General features: G+C 47.1%; 1 protein-coding gene across 4 annotated transcripts in view; it reads right to left on the reverse strand.

The window, feature by feature from the left end:
* Window positions 1–20,243, reverse strand: part of nav3 (neuron navigator 3) — an 824,703-nt gene that overhangs the window by 51,477 nt on the left and 752,983 nt on the right. For all 4 annotated transcript variants that reach the window (XM_059652602.1, XM_059652603.1, XM_059652604.1 and 1 more), the window contains 4 exons: window positions 19,013–19,096; window positions 15,435–15,546; window positions 10,222–10,346; window positions 8,298–8,464 (listed from right to left, as the gene is read on the reverse strand). In XM_059652602.1, the coding sequence (XP_059508585.1) occupies window positions 8,298–8,464; window positions 10,222–10,346; window positions 15,435–15,546; window positions 19,013–19,096 (488 nt within the window). The remainder of the gene's footprint in view (window positions 1–8,297; window positions 8,465–10,221; window positions 10,347–15,434; window positions 15,547–19,012; window positions 19,097–20,243) is intronic.

Below are 20,243 nucleotides of genomic sequence, written 5' to 3' on the forward strand. Positions count from 1 at the left end.
ACTGAATTGTCCCACACTGCTCTCTCAGTGAATGGAAATGATTCTGGGGGCTTTTTTAAAGAACAGCAGGAAAGGTCTTCCTGGTGTTGTGGCCAACACTTCACTTTCGCTAGAAATCAGATGATCTGGTGTGTTTCACATTGCCCTTTGTGGGAGCTGGTTGTGTGAAAGTTGTCTGCTGCTTTTCTTACAGTGCAACAGGAACTAAACTTTCAAGAAGTGTACAAGAGGTACATAATGACCACACCATTCCGTTTTTCTCTATTTTTGACAGTGATTGAAATGGGAAAAGAATAGTTTTTGGCCATGGGCCTTTGAAGGAAACACTGCACTTTTAAAACAAATCACTAGAACTCATTCAGAGATAGTAAGAACTGCGATGCTGGAGTCTGAGATAATACAATGCGGAGCTGGAGGAACACAGCAGGCCAGGCAGCATCAGAGGAGCAGGACAGTTGATGTTTCTCGTCAGCTTTCCTGCTCCTCTGATGCCGCCTGGCCTGCTGTGTTCCTCTAGCTCCGCACTGTGTTATCACTAGAACTCATCGTGAGTTTTTCTTACACTATTGCTTTCCTCCTCTTGGGGAAGTGTGGGCATCTGTAGGGAAAGATGGTTGAGACTCAATAGCACCATGGTACATATGTACAGGGCACATTTTAATCAGAGACCAACTGACAATTGGTTTCTCAATGAGAACTAAATGTGTAGGCCCAGGAATTCTCAGCATTGCAACAATACCCTGATCAGAGGGAAGGCGATGGCCTAGAGGTACTGTTGCTGGGCTGTTAATCCAGAGACCTGGATAATGTTCTGGGAACATTCCAGGTTCAAATTCCACAGCAGAAGGCCTGCAGATTCTGGCAGCACCACTCTCTCCCTCTGTGGAGCAAAGTAACTAACAACTCAAGGTTGAGAGTAGGGTGGTCCGAAACAAAGTTTCAAGGAAGTAAGATGGCACCGGCAAGCAAGAAGTTGGTTTGAAGTGCGTCTACTTCAGTGCCAGGAGCGTCCGGAATAAGGTGGATGAACTTGCAGCATGGGTTAGTACCTGGGACTTTGATGTTGTGGCCATTTCGGAGACATGGATAGAGCAGGGACAGGAATGGTTGTTGCAGGTTCCGGGATTTAGATGTTTCAGTAAGAACAGAGAAGATGGTAAAAGGGGCAGAGGTGTGGCATTGTTGGTCAAGGACAGTATTACAGACGCAGAAAAGATGTTTGGGACTCGTCAACTGAGGTAGTATGGGCTGAGGTTAGAAACAGGAAAGGAGAGGTCACCCTGTTGGGAGTTTTCTATAGGCCTCCGAATAGTTCCAGAGATGTAGAGGAAAGGATAGCAAAGATGATTCTCGATAGGAGTGAGAGAGACAGGGTAGTTGTCATGGGGGACTTCAACTTTCCAAATATTGACTGGGAACACTATAGTTCCAGTACTATAGTTGGGTGAGTTTTTGTCCAGTGTGTGCAGGAGGGCTTCCTGACACAGTATGTAGATAGGCCAACAAGGGGCGAAGCCACATTAGATTTGGTACTGGGTAATGAGCCCGGCCAGGTGTTATATTTGGAAGTAGGTGAGCACTTTGGTGATAGCGATCACAATTCTGTTATGTTTACTTTAGTGATGGTAAGGGATAGGTGTATACCACTGGACAAGAGTTATAGCTGGGGGAAAGGCAATTACGATTAGATTAGGCAAGATTTAGGGAGCATAGGATGGGGAAGGAAACTGCAGGGGTGGGCACATTAGAAATGTGGAGCTTATTCAAGGAAAAGCTCCTGTGCGTCCTAGATAAGTATGTACCTGTCAGTCAGGGAGGAAGCTGTAGAGCGCGGGAGCCATGGTTTACGAAGGAAGTGGAATCTCTGGTCAAGAGGAAGAAGAAGGCTTATGTTAGGATGAGATGTGAAGGCTCAGTTAGGGCATTTGAGGGCTATGAGGTAGCCAGGAAAGACCTAAAGAGAGAGCTCAGAAGAGCCAGGAGGAGACATGAGAAGTTGTTGGCAGATAGGATCAGGGTAAACCCTAAGGCTTTCGAGAGGTATCAAAGGAATAAAAGAATGACGAAAGTAAGATTAGGCCCAATCAAGGATATTAGTGGTAAGTTGTGAGTGGAGTCAGATGAGATAGGGGAAGCGCTAAATGAATATTTTTCGACAGTATTCACTCTAGACAACGACAATGTTGTCGAGGTGAATACTGAGATACAGGCTACGAGGATAGGTGGGATTGAGGTTCACAAGGAAGGGTATTAGAAATCCTTCAGAGGGTGAAGATAGATAAGTCCCCTGGGCCGGATGGGATTTATCCTAGGATCCTCTCGGAAGCCAGGGAGGAGATTTCCGAGCCTTTGGCATTGATTTTTAACTCGTCATTGTCTACAGGAATAGTGCCAGATGACTGCAGGATAGCAAATGTGGTTCCCTTGTTCAAGAAGGGGAGTAGAGACAACCCTGGTAATTATAGACCAGTGAGCCTTACCTCAGTTGTTGGTAAACTGTTGGAAAAAGTTATAAGGGACAGGCTTTATAATCATCTAGAAAAGAATAAATTGAATAGGGATAGTCAGCACTGTTTTGTGAAGGTGCCGGGTGTGGTGGGGTTGGACGGCAGTGTGGAGCGAACAAGGGAGTCACGGAGAGAATGGTCTCTCCGGAAAGCTGACAAGGGTGTGGATGGAAAAATGTCTTGGGTGGTGGGGTCGGATTGTAGATGGCGGAAGTGTCAGAGGATGATGCGTTGTATCCGGAGGTTGGTGGGGTGGTGTGTGAGAATGAGGGGGATCCTCTTTGGGCGGTTGTGGCAGGGACGGGGTGTGAGGGATGTGCTGTGGGAAATGCGGGAGACGCGGTCAAGGGCTTTCTCGACCACTGTGGGGGGAAAGTTGCGGTCCTTGAAGAACTTGGATATCTGGGATGTGCGGGAGTGGAATGTCTCATCGTGGGAGCAGATGCAGCGGAGGCGGAGGAATTGGGAACCCTGCAGCCCAATGGTATCAATGTTGACTTCACCAGCTTCAAAATCTCCCCTTCCCCCACCGCATCCCAAAACCAGCGCAGTTCGACCACTCCCCCCACTGCATCACACAATCAGCCCAGCTCTTCCCCTCCACCCACTGCATCCCAAAACCAGCCCAGCCTGTCTCTGCCTCCCTAACCTGTTCTTCCTCTCACCCATCCCTTCCTCCCACCCCAAGCCACACTTCCATTTCCTACCTACTAACCTCATCCCACCTCCTCGACCTGTCCGTCTTCCCTGGACTGACTTATCCCCTCCCTACCTCCCCACCTACACTCTCCTCTCCACCTATCTTCTTTACTCTCCATCTTCGGTCTGCCTCCCCCTCTCTCCCTATTTATTCCAGAACCCTCACCCCATCCCCCTCTCTGATGAAGGGTCTAGGCCCGAAACGTCAGCTTTTGTGCTCCTGAGATGCTGCTGGGCCTGCTGTGTTCATCCAGCCTCACATTTTATTGCCTTATAATACATACCAGCTTCTTTTCATGAGCAGAAACAAATTTTAACCTAAGATCAGCAGACAGGAAAAACAGCGACTTTGAGTATTTGGATTAAATTTTTAACTTTTGAGGCCTCAGGAGTCGGGGGGCAGGGTATGAGAGTATTTTCTTAGTTAGGTCACAACAGGCACAATGTAAATGCAGGTCTTTTCTTTCGCTTCATGTACATTTTTGTCATAAACCATCTCAAGGACACACTCCCATTCATTGCTCAATTAAAACTAAACCTACAGTACCCAGTCCTGTGCTGTCTTGGGAGATCATGCTGTGTCTGCTCAGTTGGCGAATCTACCACAAACATGCTCCGCTAACCAAACCTCACACTTTTATGATGGAACAAGGCTGATTCCAAAGGTTAAGCAGTGAGGACCCCCCAGCGAGTTGGAGACTCAACAGGCACCAACCCAGTGCATCTGCTCGCAGGCTCCACCACATGCAGCACACTGCCATTTACCGGGACCCGTGCTGATAGATCACTGGGCCATTTAGCTGTTTCCTTGTCACCCAGAGAGACACTGGCTTGCTGCTATCACTGCTTGTTTGAAACCTACTGCACAGACAGAGAGAGAAAAACAAAGACAGTAATGGCTTGATTAAGAAAGAGGAGCTAAAAAAAAGGCATGTAATGAAATGGAGTCAGCATTTACAGGGTTAAGTGTATGTACGTGTGTGCGTGTGTGTGTGCATGTATGTGTGTGCGTGTGTCTTTGTACGTGTGTATGCATGTACGTGTGCGTGTATGTGTGTATGTACGTGTGTGTGCATGTATGTGTGTGTCTTTATACGTGTGTGTGTATGTATGTGTGTGTGCGTGTCTTTGTACGTGTGTATGTATGTACGTGTGTGTGTATGTATGTGTGTGTGTATGTACGTGTGTGTGCGTGCATGTATGTGTGTGCGTGTGTCTTTGTACATGTGTATGTATGTACGTGTGTGTATGTATGTGTGTGTGTATGTACGTGTGTGTGTGCATGTGTGTGCGCGTGTCTTTGTACGTATGTATGTGTGTGTGTATGTATGTGTGTGTGTGCACGTGTGTGTGTATGTACGTGTGTGTGTGCATGTGTGTGCGCGTGTCTTTGTACGTATGTATGTGTGTGTGTGCATGTGTGTGTGTATGTACGCATGTGTCTTTGCACATGTGTGTGTATGTATGTGTGTGCGCGTGTGTGTGTATGTACGCGTGCGTGTGCATGTGTGTGCGCATGTCTTTGTACGTATGTATGTGTGTGTGTATGTGCACGTGTGTATGTACGTGTGTGTCTTTGTACGTGTGTGTATGTACGTGCGTGTGTGTATGTACGTGTGTGTGTATGTACGTGTGTGTGTGCATGTGTGTGCGTGTGTGTGTGTGTGTGTGTGTGTGTGTGTGTGTGTGTGTGTGTGAGAGAGGGAGTGTGCACCTGTGTGTGATGCCTAATTTGGAATTCAATCTTTTCACTCACATCTTGCTATCCACAGAGATTCAGTGCTTTATGATATTAAACAGTAAATTATCTGAATTCTGAAGGGGAGTCATACTGGACTCAAAACATTAATTCAGTTTCTCTCTCCACAGATACCACCAGACCTGCTAAATTTCTCCAGCAATTTTAGTTTTTGTTTCAGATTTCCAGCATCTGCAATATTTTGTTGCTACTAATTCCAAACTCTCTCTGTCTTTCCAACTGAAGTGCTGATTTTGTGGGGTTTATTTACAAGAAATGCTCAGATTATTTGCACACGAGATCACGCAAACAGCAATAGGGTAAATGAGCAGCTGGGCATTTTGTCCAAGGGGAAATTCTGTGCAGGACACTGGCTGGGACTGACAGAACAACTGTCCCATCCAGAGATAATGGGAACTGCAGATGCTGGTGAATCCGAAATAACAAAGTGTGGGGCTGGATGAACACAACAGGCCAAGCAGCATCTTAGAGCACGAAAGCAGATGTTTCGGGCCTAGACTCTTCATCAGAAGATGTCAGCTTTGTGCCCCTTAGATGCTGCTTGTCCTGCTGTGTTCATCCAGCCCCACACTTTGTTATCTCGAACTGTCCCATCCAGCCTTGCTCATCTTCCACTTGTCCTATTAGCTTTGTTTGTGTTCACCTGAGAGAGGAGATGGAATCTCCGTTTAATATCGTCCACGGGCACAGCACTCTGAAATCTTAAATAGTTTTTCACCTCATTCTCCAGTAAATATCTGGTATCCATCTTTGAGGGGATTTCAGTGACATGCAAACCCAAAGGACCAACTTTAACACTGATTAATTTCTGCTTTTAAGGCAGTTAGATCAGGGGCCTCAACGCCAGGACACAGATCATCTCCTCCCAAATAAAATCCCACACAATGCAACAACAACTGGTCTGTACTTGGATGGTGGAGCTCTCACTGGGACACCTGGGTCCAATGGCCCATTCTGGAGGTTTCACTGAAGATTCTAGACTGACCATCCCAGGGCATTGTTACAGGAGTGCAGCACAGTCTTCCCACCTTGCACAATGGGTGAAACATTAAACCCACGCCTTCAGGGAGTGGAAAAGATTTGATAAACACTGTTTAAAGAAACGTACAGTGATTCTGTGACATCAGCCATTCACATGAGAACCAGATTAGAACATGGAACATTACAGCACAGTACAGGCCCTTCGGCCCTCGATGTTGTGCCGACCTGTCATACCGATCTGAAGACCATCTAACCTACACTATTCCATGTACATCCATATGCTTGCCCAACGATGACTTAAATGTACGAATCTACTACCGTTGCAGGCAAAGCGTTCCATTCCCTTACTATTCTCTGAGTGAAGAAACTACCTCTGACATCTGTCCTATATCTTTCACCCCTCAATTTAAAGTTATGCCCCCTCGTGCTCGCCGTCACCATTGTAGGAAAGCCTAGATTAACCAGCTTTTCACATCGCAGCTGTTTGCGGGAGCCTGCTCTGCATTCACTGGCTGCTGAATGATACAGATGGCACTGGGACGGCACCTCAGGGTAACAAGCTGGCTGTGGAGAGGCTGGTATGAAACATAAAGATCTTCATAGGCTTGTTGAGACCAAAAGAACTGCGGATGCCATAAATCAGGAACAAAAACAGAAGTTGCTGGAAAAGCTCAGCAGGTCTGGCAGCATCTGTGAAGGAGAAAACAGAGTTAACATTTTGAGTCCGGGAACCCTTCTTTTCGGTTACGAGGAAGCGTCACTAGACCCGAAATGTTAACTCTGTTTTAAGATTAAGATTAGACTCCCTACAGTATGGAAACACGCCCTTCGGCCCAATAAGTCCACACTGCCCCCTGAAGTATCCCACCCAGACCCATCCCCCTATAACCCACACACCCCTGAACACTACGGGCACTTTAGCATGGCCGATCCACCTAGCCTGCACATCTTTGGACTGTGGGAAGAAACCAGAGCACCCGGAGAAAACCCACACAGACACGGGGAGAATGTGCAAACTCCACACAGACAGTCGCCCGAGGCTGGAATCGAACCTGGGTCCCTGGTGCTGTGAGGCAGCACTGCTAACCACTGAGTCACTGTGCCGCCCCTCTGCTGCCAGACCTGCTGAGCTTTTCCAGCAATTTCTGTTTTTGTTCATGGACTTGCTGGGCTGAGGAACTGTCCCTACAGAGATGTGACAATGGGACAGCGGACTATATGGCAATGAGGTCCCTCACTGCGTGTGGAGGATCGAGAGATGGTTCCGGAGAGTAGGATTGAGGCTTTTCTGTTCCCTTTACAGTTCCTGAGTTTGCTCTGACGTCTGACAAGAAAGTTTTATTTTCACAGAGCCCTTCTAATCGTCTCTTCATTGGTTTACCCGAATTAGACAGCACATTCACTTCTCACTGCCTGATTAGCTAATTCCTGTCTTCAGCAAATACCACCCCCTCACCCAGCCACATCTTCTAACCTGTTTTATAATGAATAAATGAGGCCATCCTGCTTGCTGGCTATAAAACACAGTGGGTGGTATTTAAGGCACATGCTAGTCACTGACTGGAGAGAAGCCAGGCTCCCACACTGCCCTCCCTGGGCAAAGCCCAACTCATTCTCTGTTACTCATTATCTCTGATAAGCTATGAAGGGTCAGCAGGGATGAGGAACCTGGGGATATGAGCGAGGGTCACAAGGTAATGGTTGCACTGGGAGGTCCTCAGCAAAGACCAGGGAGTGGGTCCGGGAGGGAACCCTCCCCACATCCTGATGGCAAGCTCCTCAAATGGGTGCCAAGTGCTATTCAACGACAGACCCTCACCAACCCTTACCAACGACCCCCCACCCCACCCCACCCCTGCCCCCAGGAACCCATAGGCAACCCTGACAGATTTTTCTTTCTTCATGGTGACTTCCAGCCCCCCAGCCCCTGGGTGAGGCTTTAGTTGCCCACTTTATAGCGCTGCTGTCAGCAGTGGGGAAGGAGGGTAGGGATTGATGTTTGCAAGTCTTCCCAGTAATTGGGAGCACGAGCAGAAAGACACTGAGGTTCCCACCCGACACCCTCCTGTTCGATTTGATGCCCCCACCAATATCCAGACAGCTGCAGGACGGTCACTGAATTCTGCTTGGACTCCTGGAGCCACCTTTCATTTCTGGAAGAGTCGTTGACCTTATTCTACCTTGTTCTGGCCTTCTGTCGGTTTGAGCACAGCAGACAGTAATGGGCAAACTATGAGGTTGGTTTGGCTCATCGGGTGGAGTGTACACTTTCCAAAGCTTGCTCAGGAATTTTGAATCCTAATTTATTTTGCTCACATTTACTTAGCCATAGGATTTTTCAAATCACTTACGCAGATGTGGAATGTGATGGTTTCAGGGACGCAGGATCTGTTGAGTCTTGGTGTGAGTTGGGAGATGATGGAATTGAAGGGTCTGTGACTTCCTCAATGTCCGAATGGGAGAGATTGGGTTTTGATGATTTTTTTTTACCAAAGGCTTGCTTGAAGGAGCTTCTCAGCTGGAAAGCAAAAGTCAAACTTTCAAAGATTGTCAAAACAAAAAATCTGGGTCACTAATATCCCTCAGAGAAGGAATGTGCCATCCTTACTTTATTGCCTACATGTGACTCCAGACCCAAAGCAACGGGGTTGACTGAAAACTGCTATCTGGCGTGGCTGAGCAAGCCACGCTGTGCAGGGGCAATTCCAGGGGCAACAAATTTTGGCCTCACTACTAACATCCACATCTCAAGAAGGAATAAAGAGAAACAAATCACATGGTGACAATTCTGAAATGGACATGGAGACTGATTGTCATGGTGATGGGCTATCATTTCCCGGGCTGGTTTAAAGATGGATGTTTTAATTGGTTGGAATGGAGCTGGGAACATGACAGAACAGGGATCAAATGGAAATCGGTTGACCAAACCTTTCAACTCAACTGAGTCAAACTGAGTAGCCTGGCAGACAAAGAGAGGTTCAATTCAGGGAACCTTGGAAGCAGGAAAAGCCATTCTTTCACAAGGTAAAGCATCACTTTATCAGGAATGTGGGAATCTCATGGGGGTCTTGCTTGTTGTTTAAAAACAAGTACACACTAAAACACGTTGTACATTCACATTTTACCGTTACTGTTCACCTCCTAAGAGCTAGGTGTGGAAATAGGCCATTCAGCTCCTTGAACCTGCTGCATCATTCAATATGATCATGGCTCATCTTATCTCAGCCTCAGCTCCACTTTCCTGCCTGCTTTGCATAACCCCTTAACCAATTACTAAATAAAAATCTATCACCTCCTTAAATTGACTCGTCATAACTCTAATAGAAAAAGAAGGGCTTTTTAAAAAAAAAAATTTCATTCATTGGACATATTCATCACTGGCTGGGCCCAGCACTTATTGCCCCATCTCTAGCTGCCCCTTGTGAAGGTGATAGTGAGCTGCCTTTGTGAGCAGCTGCAGTCCATGTGCTAGGGTAGAGGTAGGCCCACAAGTGCCTTAGGGAGAGATTTCCAGAGTTCTGACCCAGCGACAATGAAGGAACAGTGACATATTTCCAAGTCAGGATGCCGAGTGGTTTGGAGGGGAACTTGCAGGGGGCGGTGCTCCCTTGTATCTGCTGCCCTTGTCCTTCTAGATGGAAGTGGTTATGGGTTTGGAAGGTGCTGCCTGAGGGTCTTTGGTGAATTTCTGCAGTGCATCTTGTAGACAGTACACATTGCTGCTACTGAGCATCGGTGGTGGAGGGAGTGGGATGTTTGTGGATGTGGTCCCAATCAAGCGGCTGCTTTGTCCTGGATGGTGTCAAGCTTCTTGAGTGTCATTGGGGCTGCACCCATCTAGGCAGGTGGGGAGTATTAAAATTCGGAAGACGTTTCTTTTAAAAATTCTTAAAACTTTAAGGGAAAGAAAAATGACTGACCCTTGTAACAGGTGGATCGAATTTCTACAATTTAACATCCAGCAATGATCAGGGAACTAAACTAAGAGCTTAACCATAGCAGCGAATGGTGCCTAGCCATATTTCTACCTGAAACCAAAATCTTTCTTTGTGCAACTTCTTGAAGAATTTATGTACAAAGCAACCATCTTTTTGAAGCAGCTGGAATATTCCAGCACAGTGGAGGCCATTCAGCTCAACAGCCATTTCAGTGCTAGCTCTTCAAACAGAGCTCCTACTGAATTTGGTTTATCTGATTTGGAACACATATGAAGTTTGAGAACTGCGCGCTCATCATTTTCACAGCAAGTGCACATTTTAAAAATGTTCAACTTACCCAACTCTGTTTCTTCTTCTTTTTCTTCGAATCAATATCATTTGCACTCCCAATGCTCGAATGGCTGGTCGCACTGTTGATGCTGGAAACACTGTCTGATGAATGTTGTCTTCTAATCCGTATATCTACCAAGAAAAAACACTGACTTTCCATGCACTGTGGGATTCTCTATTACTGCTAAACTCAGGGAATGGGGCAAAGGGGTAAAGCCACTTGAGGAGGTCATCACACAGCTTGAAACTATTTAAAACCAGGAAACATCTATCATTTGAAGTTGAAGGTCCTAGAGGAAGATGAGACTGAGGGAGGTAAGGTTGATTATGATTCTTGCAAATCAATGAGCAGCGCACATTGGAATGTGCTGCGTTTTCATTTCAACACCAGCCTATAGGAGGAAACGTGCAGAGGCAGACAACTTTTCATTTCGATCAAAGGAAACAGGAAGATTCAGGGATCTTTCCTGCTCCTAAGATGCTGCTTGGTCTGCTGTGTTCATCCAGCTCTACACCTTGTTATCTAGGAAGACCCAGGGAAGGGTTGGCTTGAGTCTGGTTCAGAACAATGTCAACAGCGTGGTTTCGATTACAGCTGGTTGGTCTTCAGGCCTATCTCCTCACTCTTCCCCCAAGCGGATGGTTTTTATTTTGGTTCATTCATTGGGCCAGCAAGTATTATCAATCCCTAAGCATCAGTTAAGAATTAATAATCCCCATTTACCAGTCAACCACATTACCATAGGCCAGACCGCGCAAGGACAGCAGATTTCCTTCTCTAAAGGAAGTTAGTGAACCAGAGAGGTTTCCACAAGAAGCCACAATGGTTGTCATTAGCTACCTTTTTATTGAATCCAAATTGATGGGATTTAAACCCATGAACCTGGAATAACTAATTGTCACATTACCACTGCACCACCGCAATGCAACAGCGAGCCGTCACTGACAGAACAAAACCTTTTGGTTCCTTTTTCATTTATCTAAGTTAAGTTTAATAATGTCAGGAGATCTCACACCCATGTTGTGCTCCTCTTGCTCAATGTGGAAGCTCAGGGACAGGGCTGATGTCCCCGACTCCTTCACGTGCAGGAAGTGTGTCCAGCTGCAACTCTTGTTAGACCGCATGACGGCTCAGGAGCCGCGGATGGACTCACTTTGGAGCATACGCGATGCTGAGGGGGTCGTGGATAGCACGTTTAGCAATTTGGTCACACTGCAGATTGGGATTGCTGAGGGAGATAGCGAATGGGTGACCAAAAGGCAGAGGAAGAGCAGGAAGGCAGTGCAGGTGTCCCCTGCGGTCATCTCCCTCCAGAACAGGTATTCCGTTTTGGATACTGTTGGGGCAGATGGCTCACCAGGGGAAGGCAACAGTAGCCAGGTTCATGGCACCATGGCTGGCTCTGCTGTACAGAAGGGCAGGAAAAAGAGTGGAAGGGCGATAGTCATTGGGGATTCAATTGTAAGGGGCGTAGGTAGGCGGTTCTGTGGTCGAAAATGGGACCCCCAAATGGTATGTTGCCTCCCACATGCACGGGTCAGGGATGTCTCAGATCGGCTGCAGAACATTCTGAAGGGGGAGGGTGAACAGCCAGTTGTCGTGGTGCATATAGGGACCAACGATATAGGCAGAAAACGGGATGAGGTCCTACAAGTAGAATTTAGGGAGTTAGGAGCCAAGTTAAAAAGTAGGACCTCAAAGGTAGTAACCTCAGGATTGCTACCAGTGCCACGTGCTAGTCAGTGCAGAAATGAAAGAATAGCTAGGATGAATGTGTGGCTTGAGAGATGGTGCAGGAGGGAGGGCTTCAGATTTTTGGGACATTGGAACCGGTTCTGGGGAAGGAGGGACTATTACAAAGTGGACGGTCGACACCTGAACTGGACTGGAACCAATGTCCTTGGGGGTGCTTTTGCTAATGCTGTGGGGGAGGCTTTAAGCTAATGTGGCAGGGGGATGAGAACCAAACATTGGACATAAAAGAGGTAGAAACGAAAGCCTGTAGGGAACTAGATAATGGAGTCAGTGTGACTAAAGGGAATAGCAGTCAGGGAGCAGATGATGAACACAAAGGGACAGGTGGTCTGAGGTGCATTTGTTTTAATGTGAGAAGTGTAGTAGATAAGGCAGATGAGCTTAGGGCTCGGATCGGTACCTGGAGGTATGATGTTATTGCTATTACTGAGACTTGGTTGAGGGAAGGGCATGATTGGCAACTAGTTGTCCCAGGATATCGATGCTTCAGGCGGGATAGAGAGGGAGGTAAAAGGGGTGGAGGAGTTGCAGTGATGGTCAAAGACGATATCACAGCTGTACTGAAGGAGGACCCCATGGAGGACTCAAGCAGTGAGGCAATATGGGTAGAACTCAGAAATAGAAAGGATGCAGTAACAATGTTGGGGCTGTACTACAGGCGTCCCAACAGTGAGCGTGAGATAGAGGTACAAACACACAAACTGATAATGGAAAGGCGTAGGAGAAACAGGGTGGCAGTGATGGGAGATTTTAATTTTCCCAACATTGACTGGGATTCACTCAGTGTTAGGGATCAAGACAGAGCAGAATTTGTAAGGTGTGTCCAGGAGGGTTTTCTAGAGCACCAGCCATGTGGTTGATATTATAGTAGGGGACTACTTTGGAAATAGTGACCACAATTCCGTAAGTTTTACAATACTCATGGACAAAGATAGGAGTGGTCCTAAAGGAAGAGTACTAAACTGGGGGAAGGCCGAGTATACCAAGATTCGGCAGGATCTGAGGAATGTAGATTGGGAGAAACTGTTTGAAGGTAAATCCACATTTAATATGTGGGAGGCTTTTAAAGAGAGGTTCATTAGCGTGCAGGAGAGACATGTTCCTGTGAAAATGAGGAATAGAAAAGGCAAGATTAGGGAGCCATGGATGACAGGTGAAATTGTGAGACTAGCCAAGAGAAAAAAGGAAGCATACATGAGGTCTAGGCGACTGAAGACAGACGAAGCTTTGCAAGGGTATCTGGAATGTACAGCAAATCTGAAAAAAGGAATTAAGAGGGCTAAGAGAGGAGATGAGATATTGCTGGCAAACATGGTTAAGGTAAATCCCAAAGCCTTTTATTCATACATAAAGAGCAAGAGGGTAACTAGAGAAAGGATTGGCCCACTTAAGGACAAAGAAGGTAAGTTATGCGCTGAGTCAGAGAAAATGGGTGACATTCTTAAGGAGTACTTTGCATCGGTATTCACCAAGGAGAGGGACATGACAGATATGGAGGTTAGGGATAGATGTTTGCTTAGTCTAGGTCAAGTTGACATAAGGAAGGAGGAAGTGTTGGGTATCCTAAAAGGCATTAAGTTGGACAAGTCCCCTGGTCCGGATGGGATCTATCCCAGGGTGCTGAGGGAGGCGAGAGAGGAAATAGCAAGGGCCTTAACAGATATCTTTGCAGCTTCCTTAGACACGGGTGAGGTCCCGGAGGACTGGAGACTTGCTAATCTTGTCCCCTTGTTTAAAAAGGGCAGCAAGGATAATCCAGGTAATTATCGACCGATGAGCCTGACGTCAGTGGTAGGGAAGCTACTGGAGAAGATACTGAGGGATAGGATCTATTCCCATTTGGAAGAAAAATGGCTTATCAGTGATAGGCAATATGGTTTTGTGCAGGGCAGGTCATGTCTTAGCAACTTAATAGAATTCTTTGAGGACATGACAAAGTTGATTGATGAGGGAAAGGCTGTAGATGTCATATACATGGACTTCAGTAAGGCGTTTGATAAGGTTCCCCATGGCAGGCTGATGGAGAAAGTGAAGTCACATGGGGTCCAGGGTGTGCGAGCTAGATGGATAAAAAAACTGGCTAGGCAACAGGAGACAGAGGGTAGTAGTAGAAGGGAGTTTCTCAAATTGGAGACCTGTGACCAGTGGTGTTCCACAGGGATCTGTGCTGGGACCACTGTTGTTTGTGATATATGTAAATGATTTGGAGGAAGGTGTAGGTGGTCTGATCAGCAAGTTTGCTGATGACACTAAGATTGGTGGAGTAGCTGATAGTGAAAGGGACTGTCAAAAATTATAGCAGAATAGATAGACTGGAGAGTTGGGCAGATAAATGACTGATGGAGTTCAATCCGGGCAAATGCGAGGTGTTGCATTTTGGAAGATCAAATTCAAGGGCGATCTATACAGTAAATGGAAAAGTCCTAGGGAAAATTGATGAACAGAGAGATCTGGGTGTTCAGGTCCATTGTTCCCTGAAGGTGACAACGCAGGTCAATAGGGTAGTCAAGAAGGCATATGGCATGCTTTCCCTCATCAGATGGGGTATTGAGTACAAGAGTTGGCAGGTCATGTTGCAGTTGTATAGGACTTTGGTTCGGCCACATTTAGAGTACTGTGTACAGTTCTGGTCGCCACGTTACCAAAAGGGTGTGGATGCTTTGGAGAGGGTGAAGAGGAGGTTCACCAGGATGTTGCCTGGTATGGAGGGTGCTAGCTATGAAGAGAGGTTGAGTAGATTAGGATTATTTTCATTAGAAAGATGGAGATTGAGGGGGGACCTGATTGAGGTCTACAAAATCATGAGGGGTATAGATAGGGTGAATAGCAAAAAGCTTTTTCCCAGAGTGGGGGACTCAATTACTAGGGGTCATGAGTTCAAAGTGAGAGGACGAAAGTTTAAGGGAGATATGCATGGAAAGTTCTTTACACAGAGGGTGGTGGGTGCCTGGAACGTGTTGCCAGCGGAGGTGGTAGATGCAGACACGTTGGCGTCTTTTAAGATATATTTGGACAGGTACATGGATGGGCAGGGAGCAAATGGATACAGAGCGTTAGAAAATAGATGACAGGTTAGACAGAGGATCTTGATCGGCGCAGGCTTGGAGGGCCGAAGGGCCTGTTCCTGTGCTGTAGGTTTCTTTGTTCTTTGTCCTGACCAGGAAACTCAGAACAAACATTATCAGTCTTCAACATGAACCAGACCAAGACAACAGGTCCCATATTTAAACACAAAGAACAGTGGTATCTGAAACTGCTTCCCCGTCTCAGGAAAGCTGCAAATTCTGTGGACAATGACAATGGTCGAAGTCAAGATGTTTTGGCTGTTTCTCGGTCAGGCTGTGATGAGAAATGGAGCAAAGGCAGCTCCAATCAGAAATAAATGGCAGAATGGGTGGGAAGGGGCTGAATGGCATCCTCTTGCTAGCAGTGCTCCTGCATCGCACATGGTTTTCATCGTATACCTTTGTTTGTGTGATCTGGGCCATTTAAAGCTCCCTGGATGGCAGCTTGAGCTGCAGAATTTTGTGTCTTCAGCATTTCGATGGTCTCTCTCAGCTCAGTGAGCTCTGACTCCTGTAGGAGAGAAATAGGAAGCTGTTTCATTGAGATGGAGGCAGCAGTTACACCAGACACAAATCCCCCCCAACCCACCCAAACTAACCACTCCCACCCCACTTCCCTGCCCCCACAGCTAGCTGCTACCAATCTGTACTCTCTCGGTGGTGAGTTCATCAAAGTCAGTGAATCCATCCAGTTTAATTAAAACCAGTATTAATCACACCAACTGCAGGTGCACATTCGGCCAGGAGTAATTGAGATCACACCAGGCAGATAATTTTAGCATTAGCAAGGACATTAATGGGAATTTATGGAGGTGATGTCCTGCTGGCATCTTCGCTGTACTATTAATCCAGAGACCAAGTTAATGCTCTCCGAGCCTTGGTTCAAATCTCACCACAGCAGATGGTGGAATTTGATTTCAATGAAAAGTCTGGAATTGACATTCTATTGATGACTGTGAATCTTTCATCAATTGTTGGGAAAAACTATCTGGTTCACTAATGTCCTTCAGGGAAGGAAACTGCCATCTTTGCCTGGTCTGGCCTCCATATCACTCCAGACCCACAGCAATGTAACTGAATCTTGACTGCCCTCTGGGCAATTAGGGATTGGCAATAAATGCTCCCTGGCCAGTGATGCCCTCATTCTCTGAATGAATGAAGAAAAAAAATCAATCTGAACATGAACAGATTGAGTGAAATTTAAGCCAATGAACTCTGTGTGTCATCTGTGATAATGGGAACTGCAGATGCTGGAGAATCCAAGATAATAAAGTGTGGAGCTGGATGAACACAGCAGGCCAAGCAGCATCTCGGGAGCACAAAAGCTGACGTGTTGGGCCTAGACCCTTCATCAGAGAGGGGGATGGGGTGAGGGTTCTGAAATAAATAGGGAGAGAGGGGGAGGCAGACCGAAGATGGAGAGAAAAGAAGATAGGTGGAGAGGAGAGTATAGGTGGGGAGGTAGGGAGGGGATAGGTGAGTCCAGGGAAGACAGACAGGTCAAGGAGGTGGGATGAGGTTAGTAGCTAGGAAATGGAGGTGCGGCTTGGGGTGGGAGGAAGGGATGGGTGAGAGGAAAAACAGGTTAGGGTGGCAGAGACAGGCAGGGCAGGTTGTGTGGTGCAGTGGGGGGAGGGGACAAACTGGGCTGGTTTTGGGATGCAACCTTCGGGTGGCATCATTGTGGCACTGCAGGAGGCCCATGATGGACATATCATCTAAAGAATGGGAGGGGGAGTTGAAATGGTTCGCGACTGGGAGGTGCAGTTGTTTATTGCGAACCAAGCGGAGGTGTTCTGCAAAGCGGTCCCCAAGCCTCCGTTTGGTTTCCCCAATGTAGAGGAAGCCACACCGGGTACAATGGATACAGTATACCACATTGGCAGATGTGCAGGTGAATCTCTGCTTAATATGGGGCCTGGGATAGGGGTGAGGGAGGAAGTGTGTGGGCAAGTGTAGCATTTCCTGCGGTTGCAGGGGAAGGTGCCGGGTGTGGTGGGGTTGGAGGGCAGTGTGGGCGAACAAGGGAGTCACGGAGAGAGTGGTCTCTCCGGAAAGCAGACAGGGGTGGGGATGGAAAAATGTCTTGGGTGGTGGGGTCGGATTGTAGATGGTGGAAGTGTCAGAGGATGATGCGTTGTATCCGGAGGTTGGTGGGGTGGTGTCTGAGAACGAGGGGGATTCTCTTGGGGAGGTTGTGGCGGGGGCGGGGTGTGAGGGATGTGTTGTGGGAAATACGGGAGACGCGGTCAAGGGCGTTCTCGACCACTGTGGGGGGAAAGTTGCGGTCCTTGAAGTACTTGAACATCTGGGATGTGCAGGAGCGGAATGCCTCATCGTGGGAGCAGATGCGGCGGAGGCGGAGGAATTGGGAATAGGGGATGGAATTTGCCAATGTGGTATACTGTATCCATTGTACCCGGTGTGGCTTCCTCTACATTGGGGAAACCAAGCGGAGGCTTGGGGTCTGCTTTGCAGAACACCTCCGCTCGGTTCGCAATAAACAACTGCACCTCCCAGTCGCGAACCATTTTAACTCCCTATCCCATTCTTTAGACGACACGTCCATCATGGGCCTCCTGCAGTGCCACAATGATGCCACCCGAAGGTTGCAGGAACAGCAACTCATATTCCACTTGGGAACCCTGCAGCCCAATGGTATCAATGTGGACTTCACCAGCTTCAAAATCTCCCCTTGCCCCACCGCATCCCAAAACCAGCCCAGCTCGTCCCCTACCCCCACTGCATCCCAAAACCAGTCCAGCCTGTCTCTGCCTCCCTAACCTGTTCTTCCTCTCACCCATCCCTTCCTCCCACCCCAAGCCGCACCTCCATCTCCTACCTACTAACCTCATCCCACCTCCTTGACCTGTCCGTCCTCCCCGGACTGACCTATCCCCTCCCTACCTCCCCACCTATATTCTCCTCTCCACCTATCTTCTTTTCCCTCCATCTTCGGTCCGCCTCCCCCCCCCTCCCTATTTATTTCAGAACCCTCACCCCATCCCCCTTTCTGATGAAGGGTCTAGGCCCGAAACGTCAGCTTTTGTGCTCCTGAGATGCTGCTTGGCCTGCTGTGTTCATCCAGCCCCACATTTTATTATCTGTGTGTCATCTGTCAGCAATGAATATTAGTCCAATATTTATCCGTCAGCCAAGATCACAAAGATGCAATTGAACGTGGTCGTTGTGTTGTTGCTGTTTTTGGGAGGTTGCCTTGGATACATTGGCCACATTGGCTACGATATTCCCGATGTCACTGCAGAGACTACATTCCCAAAGTCCTGAATTGGCTGTAAAGCAGTTTGGAATGTCCCGAGGTTGTAAAAGGTGCGATACAATCTACTTTATTTTTATTATGTCAATGATTAAGAGAATGTGGTGGGGTGTATGAATCTCTCCCAATTAAAAACTCATATTCAAAGTGACGGTCTCGTGTACAGCGGCAAACTCTCACCTGCTGTTGGAACATTACAGCTGTTTGCACTGAAGCAATGAGAGTTAATCCAAGAGATGGTTAACTATTATTTTTAAATCCTCAATGGAGTGATCAAGGAAATATTATTGTCTCTGACTTGGCGGCGGTTGGGGGGGGAGTCAGACCTTTCTTTCTACAATTGTGCAGCATGTAATGTCTCATTATTTTCAGGGAAAGTTAGATGTACAGTTGGTTTGGTTGAAGGGGGTAGAGACAGCGATATAATGCAATGTTTCTTGGATTGTTCTCACAATGAGCTCACTCAGACATGATGGGAAAACTTGCCTCCTCCACACTGTCATTCATTTAATTTCCAAGTTTCATCTTTCAACATGCTGTTGGTGTTTTCAGTAAAAAAAACTTTTCTATGATTAAAAATATAGAACCTGTTATTCCAGTTGCAACGAGTTGAATCCAACCATCACAGCATTCTGTTAAGTTAGCCAAGAAATATCGGGCAACTTTGATGAAAGGAAGGGAGATTTTTCACATGACTCACCTTTTGCTCAGCAGTCATGGTTAAGTTCTGCAGCCGGGAGGTCATGTTGCTTAAACTCTGCTCAAAAGCAGCCACGAGGTGAGCCTGTCAATACAGCATGACGGTTAAAATAGTTACATAGAACATAGAACATAGAACATTACAGCACGGTACAGGCCCTTCGGCCCTTGATGTTGTGCCGACCTGTCATATCGATCTCAAGCCCATCTAACCTACACTATTCCATGTACATCCATATGCTTGTCCAATGACGACTTAAATGTACCTAAAGTTGGCGAATCTACTACCGTTGCAGGCAAAGCGTTCCATTCCCTTACTACTCTCTGAGTAAAGAAACTACCTCTGACATCTGTCCTATATCTTTCACCCCTCAATTTAAAGCTATGCCCCCTCGTGCTCGCCGTCACCATCCTTGGAAAAAGGCTCTCCCTATCCACCCTATCTAACCCTCTGATTATTTTAAATGTTTCAATTAAGTCACCTCTCAACCTTCTTCTCTCTAACGAAAACAGCCTCAAGTGCCTCAGCCTTTCCTCGTAAGACCTTCCCTCCATACCAGAACAAAGGAAATTACAGGACAGGAACAGGCCCTTCGGCCCTCCAAGCCTGCGCCGATCAAAATCCTCTGTCTAACCTGTCATCTATTTTCTAACCGTCTGTGTCCATTTGCTCCCTGCACATCCATGTACCTGTCCAAATATATCTTAAAAGACGCTAACGTGTCTGCGTCTACCACCTCCGCTGGCAACACGTTCCAGGCACCCACCACCCTCTGTGTAAAGAACTTTCCACGCATATCTCCCCTAAACTTTCCTCCTCTCACTTTGAACTCATGACCCCTAGTAATCGAGTCCCCCACTCTGGGAAAAAGCATCTTGCTATCCACCCTGTCTATACCCCTCATGATTTTGTAGACCTCAATCAGGTCCCCCCTCAATCTCCATCTTTCTAATGAAAATCATCCTAATCTACTCAACCTTTCTTCATAGCTAGCACCCTCCATACCAGGCAGCATCCTGGTGAACCTCCTCTTCACCCTCTCCAAAGTATCCACATCCTTTTGGTAATGTGGCGACCAGAACTGCACACAGTACTCCAAATGTGGCCGAACCAAAGTCTTATACAACTGCAACATGACCTGCCAACTCTTGTACTCAATATCCCGCCCAATGAAGGAAAGCATGCCGTATGCCTCTTGACCACCCTATTGACCTGCGTTGTCACTTTCAGG

Source organism: Stegostoma tigrinum, chromosome 18 (genome assembly GCF_030684315.1).
Source record: "Stegostoma tigrinum isolate sSteTig4 chromosome 18, sSteTig4.hap1, whole genome shotgun sequence".
In the NCBI taxonomy this organism is placed as follows: Eukaryota; Metazoa; Chordata; class Chondrichthyes; order Orectolobiformes; family Stegostomatidae; genus Stegostoma; species Stegostoma tigrinum.